This window comes from Rana temporaria, chromosome 5 (genome assembly GCF_905171775.1).
Source record: "Rana temporaria chromosome 5, aRanTem1.1, whole genome shotgun sequence".
Lineage (NCBI taxonomy): Eukaryota > Metazoa > Chordata > Amphibia > Anura > Ranidae > Rana > Rana temporaria.
In genome coordinates, this window is record NC_053493.1 from 392542951 (window position 1) to 392559761 (window position 16811).

At 44.7% G+C, this 16811-nt stretch overlaps 1 protein-coding gene across 2 annotated transcripts in view; it reads right to left on the reverse strand.

Moving 5' to 3' along the window:
- Nucleotides 1-5455, reverse strand: part of TMEM65 (transmembrane protein 65) — a 186643-nt gene extending 181188 nt beyond the window's left edge. For both annotated transcript variants that reach the window (XM_040354937.1, XM_040354936.1), the window contains exon 1: nucleotides 4663-5455. In XM_040354937.1, coding sequence (XP_040210871.1) covers nucleotides 4663-4921 — 259 coding nt within the window. In that variant the 5' untranslated portion in view covers nucleotides 4922-5455. The remainder of the gene's footprint in view (nucleotides 1-4662) is intronic.
- Nucleotides 5456-16811: the final 11356 nt, after the last annotated feature.

Genomic DNA, 16811 nt, shown 5'->3' on the forward strand with positions numbered 1-16811 from the left:
GGCTGCAGATGAGCATTGTTTACCAGTAGCTGCTGCAATTCCCACCCCCTAAGCTTATACTTGAGTCAATACGTTTTCCCAGCTTTGTGGTAAAATTAGGTGCCTCGGCTTCCACGTGATTCGGGGCACAGCTGCTGCCCTGTAGCAATAAAACTGCTATACGGCGGATGGCAACTGGTTAAAGACTGTCAAGAAAATCATGTGTTATAGTAATATACCCAAAGCCAACATAAAGTCCATAAGCATCAGGTTCTTAAAAGGTCATCTTCTTTCAGCTGTCAGTTTGTAAAACATTTTGGTGGAACCTCCATACATGTAATGCACAGTAGTGACGGTCGTCTCCATCCAACGTCTGAAGTGCGCACTACTTGGATCGATGTTATCCCACTACAGAAATCTAGAGAAACCTGCGATGGGCCATGAGGTTTCAGCTGCCTGGGGTCCTCCACAGAGTTTAATCTAGGAACACTTGCTCTTAGCTGTGGCTCGAATACTGCTCATTACTCGTATTGCGAAACGCTCGTTAACCGCATTACTCGCAATCCGAGGTTTCACTGTACAATTGAGATGATGTCAGCACACTTGTAGTCCATTGATACTTCCCCCAGCCCTTTGACTGAAGGTGAGGACCTTGGTGGGGACCTGCAGCTGGAAGAATAGTCTGTAGTAAAGAGTACTACACCCACTATTCACAGTTGCAATGCTTTGCAGACTCCAATGCAAAAAAATATATGCAAATTTTTGGAAATCACAATAGGTGCATTAAATCTTTTTTTTTGCAAAAGGTGGACTATACCTTTAAATCTGAACTCCAGTTATGGTTTTTATTAGGGTTGTCCCGATACCACTTTTTTAGGACTGAGTACAAGTACCGATCCTTTTTTTCAAGTACTCGCCGATACCGAATACCGATACTTTTTTTTAAATGTGTCCCTAAATGCAGCCATGTCCCCCCACATATGCAGCCATGTCCCCCCACATATGCAGCCATGTCCCCCCCACATATTGCAGCCATGTCCCCCCACATATTGCAGCCATGTCCCCCCACATATTGCAGCCATGTCCCCCCACATATTGCAGCCATGTCCCCCCACATATTGCAGCCATGTCCCCCCACATATTGCAGCCATGTCCCCCCACCATATTGCAGCCATGTCCCCCCACCATATTGCAGCCATGTCCCCCCACCATATTGCAGCCATGTCCCCCCACATAAGGCAGCCATGTCCCCCCACATATTGCAGCCATGTCCCCCCACATATTGCAGCCATGTCCCCCCACATATTGCAGCCATGTCCCCCCACATATTGCAGCCATGTCTCCCCATACCTAGATGCTGCCGCCTAGTTAATCAGCGTGCGGGGAACATTACAGCTTTCATTTGAATAGCTGTCTGTTCCGCGCATAGACACTCCCCCTTGCTCGGGATTGGACGGGTGATCTGCCTATCAAAGTGCAGATCACCCGTCCAATCCCGAGCAAGGGGGAGTGTCTATGCGCGGAACAGACAGATATTCAAATGAAAGCTGTAATGTTCCCCGCACGCTGATTAACTAGGTGGCGGGGGCGTTGCGGCGACGGGTAGTATCGGATCTGGCATCGGGGGCATTTGCGGGAGTACAAGTACTCCCGCAAATGCTCAGTATCGGTCCTGATACCGGTATCGGGACAACCCTAGTTTTTATTGCATGGTTACATTAGCCCAGCTCAGAGTATATTCCATACCTGCGGAAGCTGGAAATCACTGTAGTAGTCTCTGCTACTACAATGATCCTTGCTGTCTTTCTCGTGCCGTACCACATGGTGAACACAGAAGGGGGGGTTACTTGCTCAATAATGGTGCCATTACTCCACAGAACCACTTGCATTTTTCTCAGTGAAAATCCTGGAGGTCACCACCGCACCTCTCCACCTCGTCCAATCAGAGATTGCTTTGCATTCATTGAGGAAAAAAAAAAAAGATATTCTCTGAATATGTGCCAAGTCACGCCCCCCTGTGGTTACTATGCAGCAGGGCAGCCGCTCAGCATGGGACAGTGATGATCACTGACTACTTCAGTGATTTCCAGCTTCCACAGGGATCACACAGGTATGGTACATGCATAGTTATAATTGGTCCAAGCTGGATCAATGTAACTATGCAATAAAAACCATACCTGGATTTAGGATTTAAAGAGGTATAGTCCACCTGTAGCAAAAATAATTAAAGTGGATGTAAACCACAGACATGAAATATGAACAAAGCATATCCCTCTATAGTGTGTACTTGTCTCAATCCAGAGTACTAAGTGTCATTTCTGTCTGCTGCTTTCTTCATCTGCTATCAGCAGGACCCGCTTCTGACTAAGGATGAGCTCTGGCGTGTTCGCATAGAACACGTGCAGAGCCCGCCAGGAAGTCTGCACGGCGCTGCCCTAATAACAGCCAGGGAGACATTTCACGATCCCTGCAGCCAAGCATCGGGACAATGTCTCCCTGGCTGTGATTAGCACTGCGCCGTGCACACTTTCTGGCGGGCTCTGCACGTGTTCTATGCGAACACGCCAGAGCTCATCCTTACTTCTGACACTAAGAGGTAAAAAGGTGACAGGTGACGTCCAGCTGATTGACAGCCTCAGCTGTGTTCCTGTGTCCTGTGTGGAGGGGGTGTGTCCCTTCCCTCCAATCAGCTCTCCTCTAAGGGGCACGCTGGGTCGATGGCATCACAAAGGGGGATTTCACTGGGTGGCCGCGCTCCTTAGTTATTTAAGAATTGTGAGGGGCAGGCGGCGTGAATGACGATGGCGCTACACTGGGGGACATTTTATTTTGATACATAAAGAGTCAAATACTGCCTACTGTCATTTTTACACTACACCTTTTTTTTTGGGTGAATACATACTACCCCTACTCATTCACATGGGGGTGTTGAATCTGGGGGTAACTTTATTAATGCTTCCAAATTACGATAAACCCCCTCCACCCCCAAAACCACCAGTCAGGGTTGTGGGGGGAGCCCTTGTCCCCATCTACAGGCTCGACAATTTTGCTTTGAATCTAGGAGCCAGCTAAAAAAAGTTAGAAGCCAGGGTTTTTTTTTTTTTTTTTTTAACTAAACAAAGCTTTATTTTCAATGATAAACCCCTTCTCTTATGTGGGCTGACAAAACCCCAGATGCCAGGGTGCAATTTTTAGTCGCCATGGCGACCTGGGATTTGTCATGCCCTGCCCATCAACAATGGGGACAAGGTGCTTGGCAGGGGGGGGGGGGGCACCTCCCCATGTTGTGGGCATGTGGTCTGGTTTGGTTCAGGAGTGGGGGGCACTCCCTTGTCCCCCACCTTTTCTTACCTGCCAGGCTGCATGCTCGGATAAGGGTCTGGTATGGATTTTGAGGGGGCACCTCCCCATGTTGTGGGCATGTCGTCTGGTTCAGAAGTGGGGGGCACTCTTGTCCCCCACCTTTTCTTACCTGCCAGGCTGCATGCTCACATAAGTGTCTGGTATGGATTTGGGGGGGCACCTCCCCATGTTATGGGCATGTGGTCTGGTTTGGTTCAGGAGTGGGGGGCACTCTCTTGTCCCCCACCTTTTCTTACCTGCCAGGCTGCATGCTCGGATAAGGGTCTGGTATGGATTTTGAGGGGGCACCTCCCCATGTTGTGGGCATGTCGTCTGGTTCAGGAGTGGGGGGCACTCTCTTGTCCCCCACCTTTTCTTACCTGCCAGGCTGCATGCTCGCATAAGGGTCTGGTATGGATTTGGGGGGGCACCTCCCCATGTTGTGGGCATGTGGTCTGGTTTGGTTCAGGAGTGGGGGGCACTCTCTTGTCCCCCACCTTTTCTTACCTGCCAGGTTGCATGCTCGCATAAGGGTCTGGTATGGATTTGGGGGGGCACCTCCCCATGTTGTGGGCATGTGGTCTGGTTTGGTTCAGGAGTGGGGGGCACTCTCTTGTCCCCCACCTTTTCTTACCTGCCAGGTTGCATGCTCGCATAAGGGTCTGGTATGGATTTGGGGGGGCACCTCCCCATGTTGTGGGCATGTGGTCTGGTTTGGTTCAGGAATGGGGGGCACTCTCTTGTCCCCCACCTTTTCTTACCTGCCAGGCTGCATGCTCGGATAAGGGTCTGGTATGGATTTGGGGGGGCACCTCCCCATGTTATGGGCATGTGGTCTGGTTTGGTTCAGGAGTGGGGGGCACTCTTGTCCCCCCACCATTTCTTACCTGCCAGGCTGCATGCTCGCATAAGGGTCTGGTATGGATTTGGGGGGGGGGGGACCCTGTGCCTTTTTTTGGCGTGGGGTTCCCCTTAAAATCCATATCAGACCCTTATCCGAGCATGCAGCCTGGCAGTTAAGAAAAGGTGGTGGACAAGAGAGTGCCCCCCCTTTTAAACCAAACCACATTGCCCTCAACATGGGGAGGTGCCCCCCCCCAAAGAAGGGTATGATTGGGGGGGCCCCAAAGCTGTTCTTGAATTTTTAATTGTTTTGTTTATATTCAGCTGTCAGCGGGGAAAACCGCTGACAGCTGATGAGTCATCAGTTGTTAAGGACGTGGCGGCCGGCTTCCCGGGCTGCTCCTTAACAACCGATTACCACAATAAAATCCATACGTGGGGTTCTTCTTTAATACACAACGTAACACATGAAATCACAACGTAACAATGACGCCTTACCTTGTGCGATGGCGATGGACTCGAAGCGGTGCAGCTCTCGGAGCAGGCAGGTCCTCTCGCTGGCGTGCAGGCTGTAGATGAAGTCCTTGGCCCCCTGCGCCGTGTTCAGCGACTCCATGGGGTCCTTCCTGGGGTGTGTGCCCAGCAGCCTGCAGCCCTGCAGGACGGCGGTCCCCGGGCACCTTCCCAGCCAGCCCCAGGACTTCAGGGTGACGGCCGGGCGCAGGGCAGTCCGACTTAACAAGGGGAGCATGGACATCTTCCGGGGGGCGCTGAGACCTCTCGCCTCCTGCTAGTTACTGATCAGAGGAGTCGTCGGGCTCAGGCTGTGCACCGCTCACTGGGATTGGTCTATACCACCTGTCTGAACATAGGGGGGTCCTCACACATAGAGGAAAGGGGGTGATCACCCTCCCAGGGTGGAGGCAAGTCCTGTCACTGATCACCTTCCAAAATTCCTATGTAACAACCAGCATTGCCAATCAATCAATACTGAGCTGTGCTGGAGCCAATAGAAGATCAATGATGAGGGAGGTAGGTGGTGGAGGTAAGTGATCCGTCCATAGGGCTCAGGCTGTACACTATGGGGACAGGTGACAGTTGGGCTCCGCACACACACATCACAGCCTGATCTCCGGCTCCATCCACTCACCCCCGGACGGGATCCGGTCTACTCCCGTCACCGCGGCACTGAGGATCCGATCACAGCTCTCTCTACGGGAGCGCGAGCACTCTGACTCTGTCCCCGGGAAGGAGGCGGGGCGTCCGCACCTCTGACAGTCCCAGCGCCGCCGGCCCCACTGCGCAGGCGCACGGTGAAGGCTTCGGCGGACGCGCGCTATGCGCGGTCCTGTGGATGCAGCGCATGCGCAGTACTGCTTTTCCCCACTTAGAGGGGCATTTAGGGGTCAGTAGGGTGTCCAATGGAAAGCTTTGACTGTGAACCTCAGGGGGAAAATAAATTATTCTATTATATACACCAATGGAACACAAACTGCCCATCATATGTAATATAAAAGAGGTTGTATAGTTATTCCAATCACATGTAATGAGGTTGTTATGGATACTCTCATCCCATGTAATGAGGTTGCTATGGATACTCCCATCATGTGTACTGAGGTTGCTATGGATAATCTCATCACATGCAATGAAGTTGCTATGTATACTCCTATGATGAGTACTGGGGTTGTTATGGATACTCCAATTATGTGTATTGAGGTTGCTATGGATACTCTCTTCATGTGTATTGAGGTTGCTATGGGTTGTCCCATCATGTCTACTGAGGTTGCTATGGATACTTTCATCACATGTAATGAAGTCGCTATGAATACTCCCATTGTGGGTATTGAGGTTGCTATGGATACTCTCATCACATGTAATGAGGGTTATATGACTATTCCCATCATGTGTACTGAGGTTGCTATATATACTCTCATCACATGTAATGAGGTTATATGGATATTCCCATCATGTGTATTGAGGTTGCTATGGATACTCCAATCACATGTAATGAGGTTATATGGCTATTCCCATATTGTGTATTGAGGTTGCTATGGATACTCCCATTGCATGTAATGAGGTTGTTATGGATATTCCCATCATGTGTACTGGGGTTGCTATGGATACTCCAATTATGTGTATTGAGGTTGCTATGGATACTCTCTTCGTGTGTATTGAGGTTGCTATGGATACTCCCATCATGTCTACTGAGGTTGCTATGGATACTCCAATCACATGTAATGAGGTTATATGGCTATCCCCATCATGTGTATTGAGGTTGCTATGGATAATCTCATCACATGCAATGAAGTTGCTATGTATACTCCTATCATGTGTACTGGGGTTGTTATGGATACTCCAATTATGTGTATTGAGGTTGCTATGGATTGTCCCATCATGTCTACTGAGGTTGCTATGGATACTTTCATCACATGTAACAAAGTCGCTATGAATACTCCCATCGTGGGTATTGAGGTTGCTATGGATACTCTCATCACATGTAATGAGGTTATATGGATATTCCCATCATGTGTACTGAGGTTGCTATGGATACTCTTATCACATGTGATGCGGTTATATGGATATTCCCATCATGTGTACTGAGGTTGCTCTGGATACTCTCATCACATGTGATGAGGTTATATGGATATTCCCATCATGTGTATTGAGGTTGCTATGGATACTCCCATCATGTCTACTGAGGTTGCTATGAAAATTCCCATCATGTCTACTGAGGTTGCTATGGATACTCCAATCACATGTAATGAGGTTATATGGCTATTCCCATCATGTGTATTGAGGTTCCTATGGATGCTCCCATTGCATGTAATGAGGTTGCTATGGATATTCCCATCATGTGTACTTGGGTTGCTATGGATACTCCAATTATGTGTATTGAGGTTGCTATGGATACTCTCTTCATGTGTATTGAGGTTGCTATAGATACTCCCATCATGTCTACTGAGGTTGCTATGAAAACTCCAATCACATGTAATGAGGTTATATGGTTATTCCCATCATGTGTATTGAGGTTGCTATGGATACTCCCATTGCATGTAATGAGGTTGCTATGGATACTCCCATCATGTTTACTATTATGCTTATGTATATTATATGAATGCAATTGTATATATTTTCCAGCAGTGTGGATACATTTCTAGAGAAGGAATTTTAACTGCGTTAATGGTACGCAATACCTAACATCACATTATTGTAGTATTTGTAGCTACTGACATTTCTGTTTTTAAACCTGACTGATGTTTCTCTTTAACTTACTGTCTGGTTAAACAGTTGTCCCCAGGACAGGAAGTGAGGGGGAAAATCGCTAACGGTAACACGGACAGAAGTAAACAGGGGAATGCTAGAGCCTCTGTAAGCTTTGTATTGTTATTTCTAGGAAAAACAATAAAATATTAGATGAAGTGATGATGAACTTTAGCACCGCAGATGTTTGAGAACCACATTTCCCATGATGCTCAGCTTCAATGCAGAGTGCATGAGCATCATGGGAAATGTAGTTCCAAAACATCTGGGGTGCCAAGGTTTGACATCACTGGATTAGGGATCCCAAAGAAGAAAATAGACAATAATGAAGAGAAAAATCTTTATTACCTTTTTTATCAAAAAATCTTATAAACAATTAAGAAAAACTCTTAATCTTCCAACATTCATAGGCAAGAGTCGTGGTATCTATGTATGGTAAAGCGCTTCAAGGATTGCATTCAAAGGTAAGAACATTCTCCAATATATAACACCATATGAAATTCTAGATGTGGAATTATTTCAGGAGATTCGCAACTACAGTAAAACCTTGAATTGCGAGCATAATTTGTTCCAGAAACATGCTTGTAATCCAAAGCACTTGTATATCAAAGCAAATTTTCCCATAAGAAATAATGGAAACTCAAATGATTCGTTCCACAACCATTTATTCATAAGTCTTTCAGTTTGTAGTCCATATAAAAAGATTCTAGCAATGTGATAAGTTGTGTAACCATAAAATGTCCATCCACAAATGGCAGCCCATCCTCTGTAGCAGGAGCTACATAGTATAAAAAGAGAAGAGAGGCGCCTCTAAGTGTAGCAATATGGTTACATTTAATCAAAGAACAACATTTAGCAACTCACATGGTTGATTAATAGAGGCACATCTAAGTATGCATCTGGGGTAATGCGATCCACATAGACCGTCCTCCTCACCGCTGGCTCTCACCGCTGTTAGTCTGCAATCGTGACCGGGAAGACTACCCTGCAGTAGAGTGATCTGAAAGTGAGGCCTGAATCACTCGTGGAAGGGACGACATCAGTGGTGGTGAGGAGGACGGTCTATGTGGACAGCTTTACCCCGGGTGCCTGCATTTTATACTCAGTGGTGACATGACGCTCCTCTTATATCAAGACATCGCTTGTATATGAAGTCAAAATTTATTTATTAATTAATTACATTTTGCTTGTCTTGCAAAACGCTCTCAAACCAAGTTACTCTCAAACCAAGGTTTTACTGTATTTGCAATCTCTAAATAAAACATATGGACCACCACCTTGCAATTGCTATTATCATCATTTGTATCCATTACATAGTTACATAGTTAGTCAGGTTGAAAAAAGACACAAGTCCATCCAGTTCAACCACAAAAAATAAACAAACAAAATAAAAAACACAGTACAATCCCATACACCCAACTCCATACCCACAGTTGATCCAGAGGAAGGCAAAAAACCCCAGCAGAGCATGATCCAATTTGTGTTTAAAGCATAATCCTTGCCCTTTGTGTTTAATGATTGATATGACCCCATGTGTGCAGTAACCATGGAGATGACATTTAGGAAGTGTCTCATAGCAATATATGATTATCAACTCATTTGTAATTTCAGATATTCAATGATATCAATCAAGCTAGAATATGTATATAGTATAGTCACTCTGGTTGTGCTAATTGGCAAATGTATAGAATATCTGATGGAAATATTGGTATTCCCATATATAGTGCATCCGGAAAGTATTCACAGCGCTTCACTTTTTCCACGTTTTGTTATGTTACAGCTAGGTTTGCACCAATACCACTTTTTTAAGACTAAGTACCAATACTTTTTTCAAGTACTCGCCGATACCGAATACCGGTAACATGTAACAGTGGCACTATATGCAGTACTGATGGGAACTGATAGGTGGCACTGATGAGCACTGATGAGGCATGGACTGTGTCAGTAGTTTTTTTTTTTACAATTTAATTTTTTACACTCTTTGTTATTTTTTGACAATTGATTTTTGATTTTTTTTTTGTTATTTTCTTTTTATAATTTCTTTTTGTGTGTGTGGGGGGGGGGGGGGCAGGGGTGGACAGTGTCCGTGCTTTTCTTATTTTATGTGTTAGATTTTTTATAATTTAACTTTTAAATATTTATTACAATTCTTTCTTTCTTTTTTTTCTTTTTTTTTTTTTTAATTGGGGTTTTTTTTTTCTTGGTTGGTGGTGGTTGGGGTGGTGTTGTGGTGGTGATAGTGAATGAATGAATGAATGAAAAACTTATATAGCGCGGCACATGCGAACTGAATCGCCTCTGGGCGCTTGATGTTTCGTGTCTCATGACATCAAAAGAGCAGAGTTTTAATCCGTCTTCTGAAAGTCAGGTGGTTTTCCTCCAACCGAATGCTGGTTGGTAAAGCGTTCCATAGTCTCGGACCTTGAAAAGCAAACCTTCTTTCTCCTTTGGACTTGTATTTGGTTTTTGGCACCTTGACCAGATTTTGGTCAGTGGATCGCAGAACGCGATTAGAATTGTGAGGTTCTATCTTGTCGCAAAGATATTGCGGCGCCTTCCCATGGATGCACTTATGTGTCAGGCAGAGTGCTTTAAATACAATTCTGTCTTTTACTGGCAACCAGTGAAGGGTTCTCAGTGAAGGTGAGATTGATTCCCATGTCCTTTTCCCAGTAACCAGTCTGGCGGCCGTATTCTGTACGACTTGCAGACGGGAGATTTGGTACTTTGGGAGCCCGAGGTAAAGGGCATTAGCATAGTCCAGTCTGGAATTCACGATTGTTCCCACCACAACTGCTACGTCTTCTTTGGGGATAAATGGAATAAGTCTGCGTAGTAGGTGCAACAAATGGTGCGATCCGCTGACTACTGACCCTATTTGTGCGTCCATTGTCATGAAGGCGTCGAAAATGACTCCTAGACTTTTGACTTTGGAGCTAGGGGTGATGCTTTGGCCCAGAATGGGCGGCGGTGTCCAGGTTGTTGCCAGTTGACTCTTTCGGCTGGCGTGAAACATAAGAAGTTCTGTTTTGGAACTGTTGAGTTTAAGATAACTCTTAGTCATCCAGTTTTCTATCGAAGAGAGACATTTCTCTAAACTGAGATGATGATCCTTTTTGTTGCAGATGCGAAAATACAATTGCGTATCGTCTGCATAAGAGTGATAAAGTAGTTCTTGGCTACTGATAATATCAAAGAGAGGGCGAAGATAGATGTTGAACAGTACCGGTGACAGGGGGGATCCTTGGGGGACTCCACATGGCACCGTGCGTTTTTCCGACGTGAAAGATCCCAGTTTCACTGTTTGTGATCGGTTTTCAAGAAAGGAGGAAAACCATGGTAAATCACCTTCTGCGATTCTGGCTACCTCGGCCAGTCGCATCAGTAACATTTTGTGGTCTACTGTGTCAAAGGCTGCGTCCAGCAGAACCAGGAGACAGGATTCTCCCTCGTCTGCGGCCTCGAGGGCATCGTCCCATATTTTGAGTAAGGCCGTTTCTGTCCCGTGTCCGGGACGGAAACCTGATTGAAATGGATCGAGTAGATTGTGGGTGTCCAGATGCTGTTGCAGCTGTTGTACCACTATTTTCTCCATTATCTTGGAGAGAATATTTAGGCCTGTTATGGGGCGGCGGTGAGTTGGGTCCTTGGGATCCAAGTTAGGTTTTTTCAAGATGGGCTGGATTGTGCCCTCTTTCAGCAGGGATGGCACTATGCCTTCCTTAAATGACTGATTTATAAGCTGTGTGATGGGAGGCGCCAGAATGTCGGCGCATTCCTTCAGCAGCTTGGTGGGAATGATGTCATTGGGTGCTGTGCTGTTCCGCAACGCACCAATGATATTTTTGGTGGTATCGATGGAGATGGGTTCCAGAGTGAACTTAGTTGATTGTAGAAGGTTTCTGTTGGTGTTTTGTAGTTGATTGAAGGGGGGGTTGAGGGGGGTATTATTTTGCAGAATACTTACCCGGATTCTTTCGATTTTGTCGATGAAGAAATCCGATAGTTCATTACAGAACTCTTGGGTGTCTGAATTGGGGACTTCAAGACATCCCGGATTCATGGTCTGGGTGACCATCTTGAAGAGTTCTCGGGGACGGTTCATGGCGTTGTTAATCGTCATAGAAAAATGATGTTTCTTGGCTTTGAAGATTTCTTTATGATATTGTGTTGTTTTTGCCTTGTAGATGATGAGGTGATCTTCTGAAGGGCTTCTTTTCCAGGCGGCTTCCGCCCTTCTGCGCTCTTGCTTCAGTAGGGACAGCTGGTTGTTGAACCAGCCGGACTTTTTTTTCCGGATGCGAACTTTGCGTTTCGGTGCTACTAAGTCGGCTGATTGTAGCAGAGCTGCATTTATGGCATCCAGTGTATCTGAGGCTGTTAACTGAGGATGAATAGTTTTGATTCTGTTTCCCAAGGTAGATTTGAAGAGTTCCGAATGGAGCTTCTTCTGAGATCTAGCCCAGTGTATTGTCACCGGCTTGGGTGCTTTTATCACTGGGGGAATTTTGGAAATTATGAAACTAATTGCATGGTGGTCTGTCCATGGCAAAGGTTCATTTCCCAAAATGTTTATTTTCAGATTTTGTCTGAAAATTAGGTCGAGTGTGTGACCTGAAGCATGCGTGGGTCCGCATATAAGTTGCTGTAGTCCTAATCCTTCCAGGTGATCGATGCAGGCGTCCGCAATGGGATCCTGTGAGGAGTTGGCCCACAGATTGAAGTCCCCGAGCAGCAAAAGATGTTTGCTGTTAAGGGTATAAGTGGATATGAACTCCGTTAATGATGGTAGAAGCTGCGATTTTGGCCCAGGTGGCCTATAGCAGAGGAGAATGTGAACAGTCTCCTGGGGGGAAGTTTGAAGTTGAAGAGTAAGGGTTTCCATAAATGGAAGAGGATTTTGAAGGACCGGCTTAGTGATTGCAATATGAAACTTATGGATCACCGCCAGGCCTCCTCCTCTTTGCCCTATTCTGTTCCATAGTGGTGTGGATTATTTTTATCAGCCCTGTTGGGGGCGCTTTGGTTAGATATAAGGGGTCTAAACAGACCCCTGACATCTCCCCTTTGAGCCTCAGCTGCACTGAAGATGAATGGCTTCTCTCCATTCATAAACTGAAGCATCGTAAATCATCAAAGAAGCTCATGTCAGATCGCATGCCAATATCGGAGGATATTGCGGCAATGGCGCAGTTTGAATTGGTGCAAAGCCACATTTGCTGCGCCGCACGATTCCCAAAAGTGGTTTCTGTACTACTTTTGGCGACTTCGGGTGCGATTTGTATAGACATCTGTGCAGGAACCCGCACTGGTGTCTCTGAAATCGCCCCTGAAGTCGGGACTGATATGCAGGTATAAAAACTTGCGAGTTCACCTGAATCCCGCTGTCAGTGTGAACCTGGGCTCCAGGATCAGAAGGATGGCCAGTATCACCTTCCCACCCATATTTTGCTGTTCCGAAACATATTCCGAAATTCAAATTTTGGCATTTTCGATTTTCCGAATTTTGGAATTTGGGAATTTCGAATTTTCTAACTTCGAATTTTCCAAATTTGGAAATTCAAACTTCCAAAATTTCGAAATTTGAATTTCCCAAATTTCGAAATTCGAATTTCCAAATTTCCTAACTTCGAAATTCCTAATTGCTCATTTCTAATTTTCGAATTTCCACTTTTCAAATTTCAGAAATTTCGATATTCCAAAATTAGAGAATGGATGACTGATCATGGACAGTTTGGGGCAGGAGTGACCACCACTTACATCCCAATATAGGGGACCTATAATCAGAGCCGATCCGCCCTATACGCTCACTACGCAAGCTGCATGGGGCCCTTGCAAATTACTAGAGGCCCCGCCTCCCCCTCGTGGGTGCAGGGGCGGCGCCGGTGAAATGGGAGTCCTTCTCCCAGCGATCATGGAGGGGAACAGAGAGAGAGAGCTGCCCAGGTGTTTAGAGCGCAGCGCACGCAGGGAACACAGCGATAACCGTTTTTATTTCAATTGCCGTGTTCCCAGCCGCTCGCTGTCAGATACAGCCCCTCCTCCTGGTCCCGGGACTTTAATAGACAGATCACCCGTCCCATCCTGGTGATCTGTCAATCGAAGTTCCCCGGCCAGGGGGCGGGGCTGTATTTGACGTTGAGCGGCAGGAACGCGGCAATTGAAGTTAAAGCTGTTATCGCTGTGTTCTCTGCGCTGCGCGTTGATCATGTGGGCGGCTCTCCTGTTCCTCTCCTTTCCTCCCCTGCACAGGTAGGCATTTGGTGGGCACAAGGCTGCATTTGGTGGGGACTGGGCACAAGGTTGCGTTGTGTGCACTGGGCACAAGGCTGCATGGTGTGCACTGGGCACAAGGTTTACATAGCTCACGGCATTACGGGTCAGGTACGAATTGAAACAAATCCGAAATAGCGAATCAAAATTTCGGATGAAATTCGAATAGTTTCCTAATCGAATAGAAAATAAAGGAATAGAAGAGAAAAGAAAGTAATAGAATAGAATAGAAAAATAATAGAATATTTACATTTAAATTCTTGTACCTTGTGTCTTTCTTAACCACTTGCCGACCAGCCGCCGCAGTTATACGGCGGCAGGTCGGCTCGGCTGCGCGAGATCACGTAGCTATATGTCATCTCGCGATTCTGCCAACGAGCGTGGGTGCCCGGCGGTGATCTCGCCCCCGCTCGCCCCTGGTCCTGACGCGCGTGCCCGGCGGGCGCGATCACCGCCGGGCACCTGCGATCACTCGTTACAGATTTAATGAACAATTGTATGAACAGCGATCTGTCATTTTCCCAAGTCAGTCCCACCCCCCTTCAGTTAGAACACACACAGGGAACATATTTAACCCCTTCCTCGCCCCCTAGTGTTAATCCCTTCCCTGCCAGTGGCATTTTTATAGTAATCAATGCATTTTTATAGCACGGATCGCTATAAAAATGCCAATGGTCCCAAAAATGTGTCAAAAGTGTCCGAAGTGTCCGCCATAAGGTCGCAGTACCGATAAAAATCGCTGATCGCCGCCATTACTAGTAAAAAAAAAATATTAATAAAAATGCCATAAAACTATGCCCTATTTTGTAGATGCTATAACTTTTGCGCAAACCAATCAATAAACGCTTATTGCGATTTTTTTTTACGAAAAATATGTAGAAGAATATATATCGGCCTAAACTGAGGAAAAAAAATTTTTTTTATATATTTTTGGGGATATTTCTTACAGCAAAAAGTAAAAAATATTAATTTTTTTTCAAAATTGTCACTTTATTTTTGTTTATAGCGCAAAAAATAAAAACCGCAGAGGTGATCAAATACCACCAAAAGAAAGCTCTATTTGTGGGAAAAAAAGACGCCAATTTTGTTTGGGAGCCACGTCTCAGTTAAAGCGAGGCAGTGCCGAATCGCAAAAAGTGCAATATGTTTCGGGGCTGAAGTGGTTAATAATAAAATATTGAAAAAAAAAAAGAATAGAATAGAATAGAGAAAATCAAAACAGAATACAGAATAAACGAATAGAAAAAAAATTGAATAGAAAAAGGGATAGAATAGAATATGAAAGAATAGAGAAAAAAAAGACAAAATAGAATAGAAAATAAAAGAACAGAATAAAATTGGATAGAAACTAAAGGACTAGAATAGAGTAGAATAAAATAGAAAGAATATTACTATCTTCTGAAATTCGAATGTCAAATAGAATAAATTCAAATTTGAATAGGATAGAAAAGAATTGAATAGAAAATAAAATAATAGAATAGACAACAGAAACTATTAGAATAGATTAGGAAGAATATATCACGATAGCCGTTTTCCGAATTTCAAATAGAATCAATTTTAATTAATATAGAATAGAAAAAAATAGAAAAGCATAGAATAGAAAGGAATAAAAAAAAAGAATAGCATGGAATAGATAGAAAATAACCATCTTTCAAAATCCAAATTTCAAATAGAATAAAGTTGATTCAGAATGGAATCCGATTTGAATAAACTAAACATATTTCGAAATTCAAATTTTTGCATTTCCGATTTTCCGAATTTTGAAATCTGGGAATTTCGAATTTTCTAACTTCGAATTTCCGAATTTCGAATTTCCGAAATTTGGAAATTCGAATTTCCGAAATTTGGAAATTCGAATTTCCGAAATTTGGAAATTCGAATTTCCGAAATTTGGAAATTCGAATTTCCGAAATTTCGAAATTCGAATTTCCGAAATTTCGAAATTCGAATTTTCAAATTTCCTAACTTCGAAATTCCTAATTGCTGATTTCTAATTTTCGAATTTCCACTTTTCAAATTTCAGAAATTTCGATATTCCAAAATTCTAATTTTCAAATTTTGAATTTCAAATTTTCAAAATTTCAAAATTCAGAATTTTCGAATTTTGAATTTCAGAAATTCAGAATTTCTGAAATTCAAAAATTCGGAATTGGGAAAAATCAAAATTCTGAAATTTCGGGCCAGATTCACAGAGCAAGTACGCCGGTGTATCTGCTGATACTCCGGCGTACTTTCAAATTTCCCACGTCGTATCTTTAGTTTGAATCCTCAAACCAAGATACGACGGCATTTGGGTTAGATCCGACAGGCGTACGGCTTCGTACGCCTTCGGATCTTAGATGCAATACTTCGGCGTCCGCTGGGTGGAGTTTGCGTTGTTTTCCGCGTTGGGTATGCAAATTAGCGATTTACGACGATCCACGAACGTACGCGCAGCCGTCGCATTTTCTAACGTCGTCTGTAGTCGGCTTTTTACGGCGTATAGTTAAAGCTGGTATTTTGCGGCATATAGATAGACTTGCCATGTTAAATATGGCCGTCATTCCCGCGTCGAAATTTGAATTTTTATTTTTTTTTGCGTAAGTCGTCCGTGAATAGGGATGGACGTAACTCGTCTAAGTTAAAAAAATTACGTTGTTGCGACGTCATTCCGCGCAAAGCACGGCGGGAAATTTCTGGACGACGCATGCGCAGTTCATTCGGCGCGGGGAGGCGCTTCATTTAAATGAAACCCACCCCCTGATCGCCGATTTGAATTCCGCCGCCAGAAATACACTGAGCCGCCGTAACTTACGGCGCAAAATCGTTGGGGATTCGAAATTCCGCCAGGTAAGGTAAGGTAAGGTACGGCGGCGTAGCGTATCTTTGATACGCTGCGCGGATCCAATTCTCTCTGGATCTGGCGCTACGAGTTTAACGAATTTGTCAAAGTTCGTTAATAAAAAAACACATTTTCGGAACTAAACGAATTGCACATGTCTAGGAAATATTGGTTTACCTAGATACTCCATCAAGGCTTATCAGGTCCAATGGCCGAGTACCTTTTAGCCCAAGTCAGGAATTCTCTCTCAGGTGATTCTCTAAACCTCACCCAGTCATCCCAGGTATGGGAA